The 16,002-nt window shown below is 39.5% G+C and overlaps 1 protein-coding gene across 1 annotated transcript in view; it reads left to right on the forward strand.

Annotated features, from left to right (window-relative positions):
- Nucleotides 1–11,853: 11,853 nt before the first annotated feature.
- Nucleotides 11,854–16,002, forward strand: part of LOC126470013 (MAP7 domain-containing protein 1-like) — a 262,871-nt gene continuing 258,722 nt past the window's right edge. The window contains exon 1 of the mRNA XM_050097531.1: nucleotides 11,854–12,017. Coding sequence (XP_049953488.1) covers nucleotides 11,997–12,017 — 21 coding nt within the window. The 5' untranslated portion in view covers nucleotides 11,854–11,996. The remainder of the gene's footprint in view (nucleotides 12,018–16,002) is intronic.

A 16,002-nucleotide genomic window follows, 5' to 3' on the forward strand; every position in this document is an offset into this window, starting at 1 on the left:
TGTCAACTACATCAGTGTTGTGACTGAGATTTGTAAATTGTTAGACAAAACTGCCAAAGACAGTATTATTCCTCACAAATGTATGTTTTTTTCAAGTGGAGTGATTGACTTCCCAATACATTATATAACTTTAAATCAGTATGTTTTTTTATCATTTGTAAATGAATCTTCTAGGTCTTTGTATATGTAGGTTAGTTTATATGGACAATTCGCAAATACTATGGAAGACATTTACTGGTATAGACAACTTAATAATATGTCTACAAGTCTGCTTTCAAACACTGATTTTGGTCCTCAAGCTACTCACAAAATGTCATCATTCAAAGCTATTTATAACGCTGATTACCAGTATTTATCCTGAGTAGTGCAATATTGTATCTGGCTGGAACTTGAGTTGTGGGCTAACTCATGCTTCACTCTGTGTTGGGTACCCCTGGTCATTGCGACTGTTTGTGTGTACTGAAGGAGAGGGCACAACTATTGATTGAAACTAGATGGTTCTTATAATTATTCTTTACATATGATTGAACTTATTGATATGTGTATGATCTTTATTAATTTTGCTGGTTTGTACGCAGTGTGGTTTCATTAATGGGCCGGTCCACAGATTTAAGCTTAGGCCCTAAAATTTTTTCATTATTTTGTCCTTTCATGAGTCAACATATCCTTAAATACACTGGTTTATGTGGCTGATTGCTTATGTGCTATATTCCTACTCATGATTGAGTATATTCTCCTGGTCTGCTACCATCTTTGTCAGTTTTTCAGTCAGCTCACTCGTCGTAAACTTAGGCTCCGATTTTTTCTCTTCTCTTTTGAAGATTTAAGATGTAATTTTATGGTTGTAAACTTGCAATTTGTAATTGTAGTAACTTACATAGGGTTTGTACTTATTACTATAGTTTAATGTTGCTGTATTAGTTCTGACTTTGTATTATTTGTCATGACGCTATGTTCCACAAAACTGAAAATCTGTATGCCATGTCCTGATATATGTATAGATTATGACTTGTATATATTTCTTATGTTTCCTGTAATATGTTATGTACCAGATACTTTCATACATCTTTATTCTATCTTTTGGTATCATTTTGTACACTCATTGGCAACCCTTATGTTCTGTCAAAAAATATTGTAAATGCATTGTCTCCCAATTTTCTGAGGGGGATATTGTAAAGGGACACCCTCCTCTAACATTACCTTTTTCCAACAGAAGTTATCAGTACCAAAAATACTATCTACTTTTTAAACAGGTTACTATTATTTCAGGTGTTTAGCTACCTAATTTAATACGATTTTGTATACAATGTATTATATTTCAGACAAAAATTATAAAAAGAAATTACTATATTCTCGTTGTTGCAATCGATGTGTACTAACTCTGTATGTACAGTTAAAATTACTTTTCTTTTAGAAACATGTGAAATTACAAAATATTTGGCACACTTAAAATTCCTATTATTAACTGCAAAATCTGACAGTAATTATTAAATTTATTCCTGGATTCATTTATAAAATAATAATAGAAATTCATTTGTCAAGAAAGTTTCTAAGCTCTTTGGAATATTGTTAGTACCGCAAAATGGGGTATTAGTGGGCATGCCTCTGACTTCAGCATTATCATGTCAATTGGAATCATGTGAACCTATAATATCAAAATTTCTGCTTCAAGAATCAGCCCCTAACGTGAATAAATGGAGCGAACTACGAGAAAAGAAGATAAGTAAAAAAGTTTTTTGTAAATCTTAACTCCTCTCGAAGCTTATTAAAATATTTTATTTTGATGTGATGGAGGGGAAGATTACATTGTCTAATGTGCATACATCCTGAGTGTGTTTATCTGCTCCATTCGCTCAATATCGAGCTTGGAAAGTTTCCCATTTTGTTGCATTTTTCTATCCAAATTATTATGAAAAAAGATGTTTCCTAATGAGGATTGTGACTTAACCTCATCACTGTTAGCCATGTGATATCATTTGCTCTAACATTCTGTCCTTTCATTGCAGTCTAGTTCATCTGTATGTATTGATTCCATTTTTACTGACAATAAAAGGTACAGACTGTAATTTAATTATTGAAATATAACAGAAAGTCAATAGTAGTGGAAAATTTCACTCATGACATATGTTTGTGACAAGATGGCTTCTCATTATTGTCACTGTTATGTATATAAAATTCGTTTACATCGCAATGAAAAATCAGTTCTACCATAAACGTTGTTGCTTCGAAAGTATTTTAAGCTGGTTAAGGATCATGATAGTGTGACGAAATTGCTATTGTATGCTATGATCAATGGAATATATTTGATCTTATCTTTGGTTGACATACAATTAGTATTTCAACAGTCACTGTTACAATTGCATTGCACTTTACTTACAATCCAATGATTTAAGGACTTGGTCTCTGTTTGGTCGCCAGTGTATTCTATTCTTTTTTTACTACCAGTGGGGTAATGAATTAGAGTTTTTGAATCAGAAGTGTTTTCTAACTTCCAACTGTGACGTCATAAATGGAAGTTAATCAAATGTTTTTACAGCTGCATGCCAAACAGACACCATCAAAGATATCTGAAATAAATACCTCTTCATTCTGCTGTGAAGGTCGTCCCCAACACAGCCACCATATGTTGCTATTTGTTGACCATTTCGACTAATGAGAGAAACTCGTATTCTGATGCAGTGAGATGAACTGTTTGTCAAATAAATAAACAGACACTGTAATTTACTTCATGTTATTTATATTAAACCAAAATCCAATGTTACTAAAAATCTGTTACAATAGGAAGAGCTATAAAATGTTTGCATCCTCTCTTCATCAAGACACACTACACTCTCCTCTCTTTCTACCAACTCAAAAAAAAAATGGCCGTCATATCTCTCTCATCTAACAGCATCTTTGCTGCAGTGCATCGCTTCTTTTTTATCTTATATATACCTCTTTGGAAACATCTAGCAAGTGTCTTTACAAGCCTGTCATTGTTGTGGTTAAGTAGGAGATCTGTTGGTCAGTTACATACCACTTGTAGCCATGATACTCTGATGCTTTATGACAGGTGAATAATCCATACAATAATTGCCCTGTCTTTACACTACACATTCACTAATTCTAGTTGAAATGTTCCGTAGAACTGGTACTTCTTTATTCAGAACAAAAGATGGCCACATTCTTAATGCACAATACGATGAGTCTTACAAAAAGTTGCATGACGCATTTCTCAGTTGATGCAGGGTCACCACTAAGGAAATATTCCCTGCCAGATGACAGGGACCTTGAGCAATTGCTTAAAAAACCAACTCGAGAGGGGAACATATTAGAAATGTTGGCGACAAACAGACCTGATCTTTTTGAGGGAGTTAATCTAGAAGATGGTATTAGGAACTACAACATCGTTGTGGCTTCTGTGTCAGTGGAAACTGCAGAAAAATAACAACAAAGAAACAGCGTAGAGTTTTCTTGTTTGGGAAAGCAAATAAAAGTGTCATTAATGAATATCTTCATAGTCAGCTCCAAGCATTCACCACAGGACACAGAGATATTGAGAATCTTTGGGGAATTTAAAGGTATTGTCCACCACATGCTAGAGAAGTATCTGTCTAGCAAAAATATAGGGGAGGAAAGAATCCCCCTTGGTTCAACAAACATAAAGTTGCTGAGAAAGCAGAGAATTTTGCACAGTCGTTTTAAACTTTGTCACTGTCCCGCTGACAAGCAGAAATTATGCAATATGAAAGCAAGTGTCAAAAGGTCAATGAGAGATTCTGTTAACGAATTTGAAAGCAATATTTTACCTACAGAATGTAAAAATAACACAAAAAAATTTTACTTGCACATAAAATCTATGAATGCTACAAATAATTCAATACCTTCTCTTGATGACACTATGGGTAGTGTAATGGATGATGATAAACAGAAGACCGAAATTCTAAACCTAGCCTTCAAAAACTCGTTTATGATAGAGGACTGCAATTATCGAACAAATGCAAAGATGGGTGACATAGTGTTTAGTGTATCTGGGATTGTAAAACATTAAGATCCTTAGACATCAGGAAGGCATCTGGTCCAGATGGTATCCCCGTAAGATTTTATGTTGACTTTGCTACAAATATAGCACCATTCTTATCCATCATCTATCACAGATCATTGGAACAGCAGATATTTCCACGAGACTGGAAGAAGGCCCAGGTCATAGCAATCTATAAAAAGGGTAGAAAATCGGATGCACATAATTACCAGCCAATTTCACTGCATCGATTTGTTGTCGAATCATAGAACATATTTTGTGTTCAGTCTTAATGACCTTTCTAGACTCTGAGAAGCTCATCTGCAGAAACCAGGTGAAACGTTGTTGTGATGCCTCATGTAAGGAGGAGAAGTGCATACCATCACGTTTCCGACTTTGATAAAGGTAGGATTGTAGCCTATCGCGATTGCGGTTTATCGTATCGCGACATTGCTGCTCGAGTTGGTCAAGATCCATTGACTGTTAGCAGAATATGTTAACGGAAGGTTCAGGGGGGTAATACGGAACGCCATGCTGGATCCCAATGGCCTCATATCACTAGCAGTCGAGATGACAGGCATCTTATCTGCATGGCTGTAACGGATCGTGCAGCCACGTCTGGATCCCTGAGTCAACAGATGGGGACATTTGCAAGACAACAACCATCTGCACGAACGGTTCGACGACGTTTTCAGCAGCATGGACTATCAGCTCGGAGACCACGGCTGCAGTTACCCTTGATGCTGCATCACAGACAGGAGCGCCTGCGATGGTGTACTCAACGACGAACCTGGGTGCACGAATGGCGAAACTTTTTTTTCGGATGAATCCAGATTCTGTTTACAGCATCATGATGGTCGCATCCATGTTTGGCGACATCGCGGTGAACGTAAATTGGAAGTGTGTATTCGTCGTAGCCATACTGGCGTATCACCCGGCGTGATGGTATGGGGTGCCATTGGTTACATGTCTCGGTCACCTCTTGCTCGCATTGACGGCACTTTGAACAGTGGACGTTACATTTCAGATGTTTTACGAACTGTGGCTCTACCCTTCATTCGATCCCTGTGAAACCCTACATTTCAGCAGGATAATGCACGACCTCATGTTGCAGATCCTGTACTTGCCTTTCTGGATACAGAAAATGTTCGACTGCTGCCTTGGCCAGCACTTTGTCCAGATCTCTCACCAATTGAAAACGTCTGCTCAATGGTGGCCGTGCAACTGACTCGTCACAATACGTCAGTCACTACTCTTGATGAACTGTGGTATCATGTTGAAGCTGCATGGGCATCTGTACCTGTACACACCATCCAAGCTCTGTTTGACTCAATGACCAGGCATATCAAGGCCGTTATTACGGCCAGAGGTGGTTGTTCTGGTTACTGAATTCTCAGGATCTATGCACCCAAACTGCATGAAAATGTAATCACATGTCAGATCTAGTATAATATATTTGTCCAATGAATACCCGTTTATCATCTGCATTTCTTCTTGTTGTAGCAATTTTAATGGCCAGTAGTGTATTTCCAGTCTTCGTACTGCTTGTAGATATAAAACTGCTATTTTCTGACATTTCTGTTATTCCCAATTTGAGAGAGCGTTTCGCACTTTTTTATCAGTGTAAGATATAACGATCACACCTCGTTGTTCTGCGAATATGTAGAGGCATTTCTGCTGTTTCCAGGAGAAGGGCGTTGGTGGGAGCAGAATGCATAGCTCCGAGGCAGATGCGTAAGCAGTTTATCCAGTAGTGCTTGGTACTTGCTAGCAGCAGTGTGATAGACTGTGTATCCATAGTATATATGGGAACGTATCAACGTGTGGTAGAGGGTGAGCAGAGTGTTGGGGTGAGCCCCCCACCATACTCTTGTCACAGATTTGATAAGGTTCAATGCTTTTTCACACATACGATGGTTTGAATATGAGGTATCCAACTCAATCTGGAATCGAAAAGAACACCAAGAAACTTCGCCTGGGATTTTAATGGTATTTTATGATTAGAAACTTTTATACTGTTCAAGCAGCCTGTCATAGTTTTGTTCATCAAAGGATCAAGTACCAATTTTTCTGCCGAAATCTGTAACCCACAACTACGTAATGTTTGATCCAGTGTGCCCATCGCCTTTGATTGCTCACACACCGCCTGATCCATTCCTCTGGTCGACACATACAAACAAATATCGTCTGAATATTAGAGGATTTTAACTGGACAAGGGATAATCCTTGCCAGCTCGTTAGTATATAGTGCAAAGAGTAGCGGGCTGAGGATAGCCCCTTGTTGAAGACCTGTTGTAAAAGAACGTGGTCCAATTAATTTATTTTGCAACTGAACACATATGTGTCTTTCAGCAAGGAAAGTGCTGATTCCACAAGTCAGCTGTGGTGGGATTCCAGTGGTTTCCAACTTCTGTAGTAACACAGGTATAAGAACATTACCATACACTCCAACTACATCCAGGAATATAGCTGTTACATTCTCTTTTCTTGTTGTTGGGTCATCGATCTCTGATGTTAAGATATTTATATTATCTATTGTTCTCTTGCCTGTTCTAAACCCATACTGACTCGATGACAGGGTCTGATTTGATTCCATCCATCATTCCAAGTGATTTTTTATCAGGCGCTCGAAAGTTTTACTGATACAGGAAGAAAGAGAAATAGATCTATATCATTTGGCCTGCTCTTCATCCTTATGTGGTTTCAGTATGGCTACCACTAGTAGAGTTGACCATCTTCTATCAGCGTGTCATTCATTCATATTTGGTTAAATGTCTGTAATAATTTTCTGAGTGCTATGTCTGGGAGATTTATTATCATCTGCTAGTGTATATCGTCCTTACTGGGTGTGGAAGTTACGCTCTTTTTAATGCCATTCATCAGTTCTTCTTACGAAAACGGTACCACGAGCGACTGATTGTAATCCCGTTCTCTGGGGGGCAATATGGCTTCTCGGCTGTGGAAGCTGCTGAGAATAAATTCACAAAATCTTCAAGCCATGCATCACTTAATGGCTGACGCATAGTGGAGTTTTTTTTTAATCTTAATTTCGTCTAAACATCAGCGCTACTAACATTGTTATTTAAAGATTCACGGAAGTTTGGCAGCTATTCTTTTTACAGTCTTTTAACAGCCTTCGAACTTTCGCTGCTACTTTCCGATATGCAATGTAGTTTTCTACATTTTATTGTTTACAGAAGTTACTGTACGCAAGTTTGCACTGGGCTATGGATCTAGAGCACTCTGGTGTCCACCAGACTGGGGGCTGTCGCTTCAGAACGATGACTTCCTTATTTTTTGGAATGGACATTGTTGCAGCGTCTTCAATAATTGAAATTAGCTGTTGGCAGGCCTCTTTTGGAGCTAACAAATTGTTAAAAGATTGAAACTTCACCTGGACTGTTGCAGTATACTTTGGCCAGTCAGCATCCTTTATTTTCCACCTGCTGATTAGGTAGATAATTTCTACTGTATTTATAGGTAAGTCTATTGTGATTTTCAGAAGGAAAAAATCTGAGCCAAGAGGGTCTCATGTGACTGTCCATTCCGTTACATGGTTGAGGTCAACAGACCACAATGTCAAATCGACGGCCGACGGTCATCTGTTTGGGTTTTGTATCATAGTAGGAGAATCGTCATTTAGAAGAATCTAATTGAACTTTTCAAAAAGTGTAACTAACTCTTTGCCATCTACCTCATCTATCACGCAACTCCATAGTGAGTGTTGTGTGTTGAAGTCTGCACAAAGGAGAAATGGCGTTTGAAGCTGGGCTATAATCTGATCCAGTGAAAGATATTGTATTTTACACTTTGGTGGTTTGAAAATGGTGACGATGGTGAATGTGCCGTTAGGAGTGTAAATTACAGCAGCAACTAGCTGGCATACTGTTGTCCTTATAGTGATATCTAATTTTTTAAACGTAATTGTCTCTCTAATCCACCTCCTTTTCCATCGTCTCTGTCTTTTCTGAGCACAGCGTATCCTTTGAATTGTATTCGTTAGGTTGGCTGAAACCAAGTTTCACAAATGCAAGCTACCGGTATGTCGTTGCTGCTAAGCTCCCAATAAAGACTTTCTCAGTTCGAGATTGCTGACCTTACATTCCACTGGAGTATTTTAAAAGCCATTGTCAGATTTGCAGAAGTCTTCAACAGCATTACGTATAAGAGCCTGTGTCGTTACCATGTCTGTTTCACTTTTAAGAGAAAGAAAGATCTGCATTATTAAAGCACAAATGCTGTTAATAGTAGTTTCTCGACCAGTGTAAGATGTTGCCAGAGGAGTGGGAGTGTATGGATTGTCTTGTATTGAGTTCTGTGTACCCTGAAATTCGTATACATATCAGAATAACCCTGCTTGTATGGACTGCGAGTAAACGGTTTATTTTTGTAAGACCTGGGAGCTGGAACTGACATAACTGCAGGCTTAGGTCCCTGTTGCAGCCTTTTGTTCGTCATGTTCAAACCTTCTGGTTTCTCGCATATTTTAGGCCAGTCACTAGGAGAGAGCTCTCATATTGTAGAAAAACCAGCAGTAGTCTGCGCAAATGATGGTCGCGGTGACGAGACGGCAGTTGTGTAAGAAGCGCCATAGGCTTCGCTGTGCTTTGCTTCCATGTGCTGCTGATAAATTGGGCAACAATGATCAGAAGCGAGGTGATTTCCGTCGCAGTGCAAACACCTGGGCTCTCCAGCATGTGAGCATTGTGAGGTCTTGTGGGCTCCCATGCATTTGGCACAGCAGGTACTACTACGACATTGCAAACTTAAATGGAAATATCTATGGCAATTATGACATTGAAAAACTGACTTTTACATACAGTGCAACAGGGCATCGCATACCGCATAAATATATGTACTGGAGAATTTGTTGAGATTTAAATGTTACAACACATTTCGGTGTGGGAATTACTTTCAACTCTTCATTTTCTTTTACTTTCTTTGTGAACTTTCGAAGGCCGGTTACTAAAAATTCCGACTTTACTGCAATGATGTCTTGGTGGGATAATGCAACATCAACATCAGGGATAACTCCCCTTATCTTTGTTAGGAAATTTGGAATATAAGCCTCCATATTCTTCAGATGAAAAACATCAAGCAACCGCAACCTGTTTGCAGACTGCCCTGTTTTGATTTCAATTTTATACCTGTTTCTACCAATAGCTGAGATATTAACTTTTTCATGTCTTAAGTTACTACTTTCTGTAAACAACATTCTTGCAAGAGCCATTGGATGTACCTTTCCTACATTACCATTTTCTCCCTCTACAAAGACGACGTAGGGACCCATGTCTGTTGATTGATATGTACAGGGCTATTACAAATGATTGAAGCGATTTCATAAATTCACTGTAGCTCCATTCATTGACATATGGTCACGACACACTACAGATACGTAGAAAAACTCATAAAGTTTTGTTCGGCTGAAGCCGCACTTCAGGTTTCTGCCGCCAGAGCGCTCGAGAGCGCAGTGAGACAAAATGGCGACAGGAGCCGAGAAAGCGTATGTCGTGCTTGAAATGCACTCACATCAGTCAGTCATAACAGTGCAACGACACTTCAGGACGCAGTTCAACAAAGATCCACCAACTGCTAACTCCATTCGGCGATGGTATGCGCAGTTTAAGGCTTCTGGATGCCTCTGTAAGGGGAAATCAACGGGTCGGCCTGCAGTGAGCGAAGAAACGGTTGAACACGTGCGGGCAAGTTTCACGCGTAGCCCGCGGAAGTCGACGAGTACAGCAAGCAGGGAGCTAAACGTACCATAGGATGGTGCTCCACCGCACTTCCATCATGATGTTCAGCATTTCTTAAACAGGAGATTGGAAAACCAATGGATCGGTCGTGGTGGAGATCATGATCAGCAATTCATGTCATGGCCTCCACGCTCTCCCGACTTAACCCCATGCGATTTCTTTCTGTGGGGTTATGTGAAAGATTCAATGTTTAAACCTCCTCTACCAAGAAACGTGCCAGAACTGCGAGCTCGCATCAACGATGCTTTCGAACTCATTGATGGGGACATGCTGCGCCAAGTGTGGGAGGAACTTGATTATCAGCTTGATGTCTGCCGAATCACTAAAGAGGCACATATCGAACATTTGTGAATGCCTAAAAAAACTCTTTGAGTTTTTGTATGTGTGTGCAAAGCATTGTGAAAATATCTCAAATAATAAAGTTATTGTAGAGCTGTGAAATCGCTTCAATCATTTGTAATAACCCTGTATTATCTTCACTAACATATTTGTTGTTACTAGGAAACGTGTTATTTCCTTTAGGAGGTACCGTTTTGGTCAGTGAATTGTCCAATTTTTACGACTAACAGAGTTTTGGGAGGCAAGCTGCTCATTGCAGTTCCTGTTTCCTATATTTACACTCAAGTTACTGTCTACCCCTTGAACTTCCACAGTGTGTGCAACATTATCAATATCTACCATATCTACGTCACCTGCAACGTTACTACTGTGCTTTTGACTTGCCTTTGCCTTCTTTGGAACATTTACGTCAGGAGCTGCTGCCTGTTGGGGTGGTGGTGATCTGTTGGTTGGTTGTTTGGGGAAGGAGACCAGACAGCGTGGTCATCGGTCTCATCGGATTAGGGAAGGATGGGGAAGGAAGTCGGCCGTGCCCTTTCAGAGGAACCATCCCGGCATTTGCCTGGAGTGATTTAGGGAAATCACGGAAAACCTAAATCTGGATGGCCGGACGCGGGATTGAACCGCCGTCCTCCCGAATGCGAGTCCAGTGTCTAACCACTGCGCCACCTCGCTCGGTGGTGATCTGTGTCTTGCCTTTTGTCGCTGGGTGTTGTTTGTCCGACACTACGACAAGACAGCTGAACTTGATGAATGCTGATCCATCTCCATCTGGTCATTCTGAGGACAGTGATCTTGAGAGCACATTTCGATGGTACCCCATTGATGCTTATTTGAATTAACACTATTGAAGGAGGGCGCATCATGACAGTCTCGTTGTTGTGACCCCTATGCAAAGCGATAGTTGACTCTTGGCCATATCGACTGGGATTTCGTCATTAATTTCCATTTTAAAAATAGCCGCTGAGAGAAATCTCCCAGCGACGATGCTTTGACACTTGTTACTAACTACTTGTAGTTAAAATATTCAGTAGATTACACTAAAGAAAAATCTTGGTAACAGTTCCACAAAACATCTGATGAAATCGGTGCCGGCCGCCGCACGAAGCACAAGCGACTGCTCAGCGCGGCTGCCGTAACTGCAAGTAACAATTTGTCGTTACTGGTACCCGCTCGTCGAAAAGTTTTTCACTGCAGACAACACAGTTGAGAGTCGACTGATAATAATTAATCACCCTTCCTCAATATTCTTGAGAACGATCGGAAAAACAGCGTTGTTTATTTCGTTGCTAACCAGATATCCATCCCAGTATAACATATGTTAGATTGTTTCTGTACTCGGAGATCAGATTTGTACTTCCACATTGTATAGTGATCAATGGTTCTTATGTGTGCAATAGTTATCCGAAAAATTTGGTCAGGTAGTTGACAGAATTGACGAGTTGAGTCACAAATTAAAAAATGTTGTAATCTGCGCAACATCAGCAAAGTTCCCTAAAGTGCTGTATGAGGGGTTTTTAAAATCTGTCGTTCTTCCATGCGGGGGGAAAAGAAAAATTTCCGTACATTATCCATTCCTGGGGAGGGCAGACTAAACATCCCTAAGACTCATCAAAATCTATGGTTAATAGGTCTGAAGAATGGTACCTTGTCCGTTCAAAAATTACGTGAAGATCAAGCAAACATCTTTAAATAGAGCTGTCTGCACCAGAGTATCTATGTTTGGGAAAAGGTTTGAGTGGGTATAAATATCTTTGTGTTTTACCACCTGACGGACTGTCAAATAAATTTCAAGGTGCGAAATGACTGTGATATGCCGTGCGGTTTACGGACATAAGGGTCAATCGCGACACAAAAAGACCGGTTTTTAAAATGATGGCATCAGCACAATAAGTCTTAACATGAGTCGAAAGGATAGTGTGGTATGTAAATTTTGTGTTGACGCTGAATTTACCACTGCATTTATGTGTAAAACCTGTAGACAAACATATTTAATATAATAAGAAAAAGCAAGTGAGGCTCTGCCCACTCATTTTTATATAGGTTTGTAATCGAGTAAAATTTTATCTGTCTTTATTTGTTATCTTAACAGCAAAAAATTTGTGTTGTAGTGCCCATATTCATTTATCGTCACATGCCACAGTAGTATTGAACATTTCGATTTGTACAAAAAGAGATTTCTGGTACACGCAGAACAATAATTTTTTTTGTATTTCTTTAAATTTTCGACTGCCTATGGTAATCACATTGTTTGAAGTATCTGCATGATGTTACATTATTACTCTCACATGATATTTTAAGCATGAGCCTATTTTTGTTGCGTAAGTCAAATAACTGTGAAATAATTGCCGACTTCATGTTTCACAAACTGCATAAATAGTATACAATTTCAGTTCTTTTAATGTGGTATACCAGTAAATTTCTGCATGAGATGTATTGTTATAATGGCATGATGAATGAGTGTAATATTTATGTTAAATTTTCAATCTGCACTTACATAAATAAAAATATTTTGAATATTTTATGTTTGCTTCTTTATGATTTATTTTCTCACTTCCTCTTCCCATATATATTTACTGATTAAATAACTCACTTTCCAAATCCAGTGTTACAATTAAATATTTGTTTTGTGACAGACCCTGGGGGAAGGACTGTACCTGTAACTCAATCTGCTTCTCAGTACATGATGAGTCCCTTCCCATTTTTGTTAGATTGTTATTTATTGATTTTTTTCTGTGGTGTCATCAAACTGATGCAAATATCAAATTTTTAGTCACATGTACTAAATATATCATGAATATGATATAATTAATTTTTAGATACAATAATGAAATGTAAGGAGTTACTTTTGCAAACCGCACTCCCTCCCCCCTCCCCTAAAATTTCGGTTGTGGCTGATTTGTAGCACAGCCCAAGGAGTAGGTTTGGTTGAAACATGATAAACTGGTGAAGCCAATGCCAGTGCCAAACAGAGGTTGTAGTAACATATTGACCTGAAGTGTAGTTGAAAGCTTATGTCCGTACCATATTTAAATGCACTTTGTCATATTTATCTACTTTCCATCATAAAAGATTAAAATTGCAATTTATATTTAGCAAATGTATATGACAGTGTAAGGGACACGTCTCCAGTAGCTATTTTGACGCTTTTTTGTGTATTTTGTACATAAACTATGAGAAATGCATGGAGGGGGGGGGTTTACTTTCACCTCCTGAGACAATGAAGTAACAAAGCTTCTGTTTTTTCCAATTATTTTATTTTGAATAATTTTGCTTCAGATGTTCTTCATTGACTATGAACATATTGCACCAAATTTGGCAATATGTGGATCATGATCTTTGTAATTTAGTTCTGTGTCTGAAGTAACTGTTCTTACTTCTAGTATTAGTCATGGGCATCACCGAAATTTCCTTCTGACCTAAGATTTTGTATAGAAAAATGGTATTAGTGTATAAAAAATACCAAGAGGTGTTTTTTAGATACTTGTTTTACTAAGGTTTCTTGACAGGGCGTATTCTATCCTAACCCAAGACCCAACCCAACTGCCCCTTTTCTGCAATACTAATATTTTAGTGAGATTTATATCTGCAGCATACCTTCACAGTTCAACACCTAATTAAAGGCAAAATAAACTGTCCCGTAATACACCATTTCTACTACTATATGGTCGTGCGGTAGCATTCTCGCTTCCCGCGCCCGGGTTCGATTCCCGCCGGGGTCAGGGATTTTCTCTGCCTTGTGATGACTGGGTGTTGTGTGATGTCCTTAGGTTAGTCAGGTTTAAGTAGTTCTAAGTTCTACGGGACTGATGACCATAGATGTTAAGTCCCATAGTGCTTAGAACCATTTGAACCATTTAATATTATACAGGGGACTGCTTTTGACAGCTGGGCAGAATGTGTGTAAGCTACTACTAATTTCTCCACATATAGTCCTAACATGAATGTGATTTCGCCAGGGAAAGTATTTCTCGTATGATAACACGGAATTTGTTTTTGCTCGGAGATATTGCCCACTACCATCTCATAATTGTGTGAAGTGTTGGTAACTGGCCTTTAATTATACAGGGGGTTACAAAAAGGTACAGCCAAACTTTCAGGAAAAAATTCCTCACACACAAAGAAAGAAAATATGTTATGTGGACATGTGTCCGGAAACACTTACTTTCCATGTTAGAGCTCATTTTATTACTTCTCTTCAAACCACATTAATCATGGAATGGAAACACACAGCAACAGAACGTACCAGCATGACTTCAAACACTTTGTTACAGGAAATGTTCAAAATGTCCTCCGTTAGCGAGGATACATGCATCCACCCTCCGTCGCATGGAATCCCTGACACATTGATGCAGCCCTGGAGAATGGCTGCCGTCCACAATACGAGCACGAAGAGTCTCTACATTTGGTACCGGGGTTGCGTAGACAAGAGCTTTCAAATGCCCCCATTAATGAAAGTCAAGAGGGATGAGGTCAGCAGAGTGTGGAGGCCATGGAATTGGTCTGCCTCTACCAATCCATCGGTCACAGAATCTGTTGTTGAGAAGCGTACGAACACTTTGACTGAAATGTGCAGGAGCTCCATTGTGCATGAACCACATGTTGTGTTGGGGGCACATGTTCTAGCAGCACAGGTAGAGTATCCCATATGAAATCATAATAACGTGCTGCATTGAGCGTAGGTGGAAGAACATGGGGCCCAATCAAGACATCACCAACAATGCCTGCCCAAATGTTCACAGAAAATCTGTATTGATGACGTGATTGCACAATTGCGTGCGGATTGTCGTCAGCCCACACATGTTGATTGTGAAAATTTACAATTTGATCATGTTGGAATGAAGCCTCATGCGTAAAGATTGGAATGAAGCCTCATGCGTAAAGAGAACATTTGCACTGAAATGAGGATTGACACATTGTTGGATGAACCATTCGCAGAAGTGTACCCGTGGAGGCCAATCAGCTGCTGATAGTGCCTGCACACGCTGTACATGGTATGGAAACAACTGGTTCTCCCATAGCACTCTCCATACAGTGACGTGGTCACTGTTACCTTGTACAGCAGCAACTTCTCTGACGCTGACATTAGGGTTATCGTCAACTGCATGAAGAATTGCCTCATCCATTGCATGTGTCCTCGTCGTTCTAGGTCTTCCCCAGTCGCAAGTCATAGGCTGGAATGTTCCGTGCTCCTTAAGACGCTGATCAATTGCTTCGAACGTCTTCCTGTCGGGACACCTTCGTTCTGGAAATCTGTCTCGATACAAATGTACCGCGCCACGGCTATTGCCCCGTGCTAATCCATACATCAAATGGGCATCTGACAACTCTCCATTTGTAAACAATTGCACTGACTGCAAAACCACGTTCGTGATGAACACTAACCTGTTGATGCTAAGTACTGATGTGCTTGATGCTAGTACTGTAGAGCAATGAGTCGCATGTCAACACAAGCACAGAAGTCACCATTACCTTCCTTCAATTCGGCCAACTGGCGGTGAATTGAGGAAGTACAGTACATACTGATGGAACTAAAATGAGCTCTAACATGGAAATTAAGCATTTCCGGACACATGTCCACATAACATCTTTTCTTTATTTGTGTGTGAGGAATGTTTCCTGAAAGTTTGGCCGTACCTTTTTGTAACACCCTGTATTAGTGTATGCAAAAACTGAGATTACACGAGTCGTACTGATTCGAGCGCTTTACATATTTCCCACGAAACAGAAGAGGTGTCATCTGTGTAGCTTAACATGTGGGAATTTGGATGAGGAGGGGTTGGGCAAGCAATGTCATTAATGTCTACGAAAAAGAGAAAAGGACAAAATTAAATCTTGAGGAGCACACTTTATTACGGTATCGGTAATAATAGCTAGGAGATGCATAATCTTATTATCTATTTTGTA

This window comes from Schistocerca serialis, chromosome 1 (assembly GCF_023864345.2).
Source record: "Schistocerca serialis cubense isolate TAMUIC-IGC-003099 chromosome 1, iqSchSeri2.2, whole genome shotgun sequence".
Lineage (NCBI taxonomy): Eukaryota > Metazoa > Arthropoda > Insecta > Orthoptera > Acrididae > Schistocerca > Schistocerca serialis.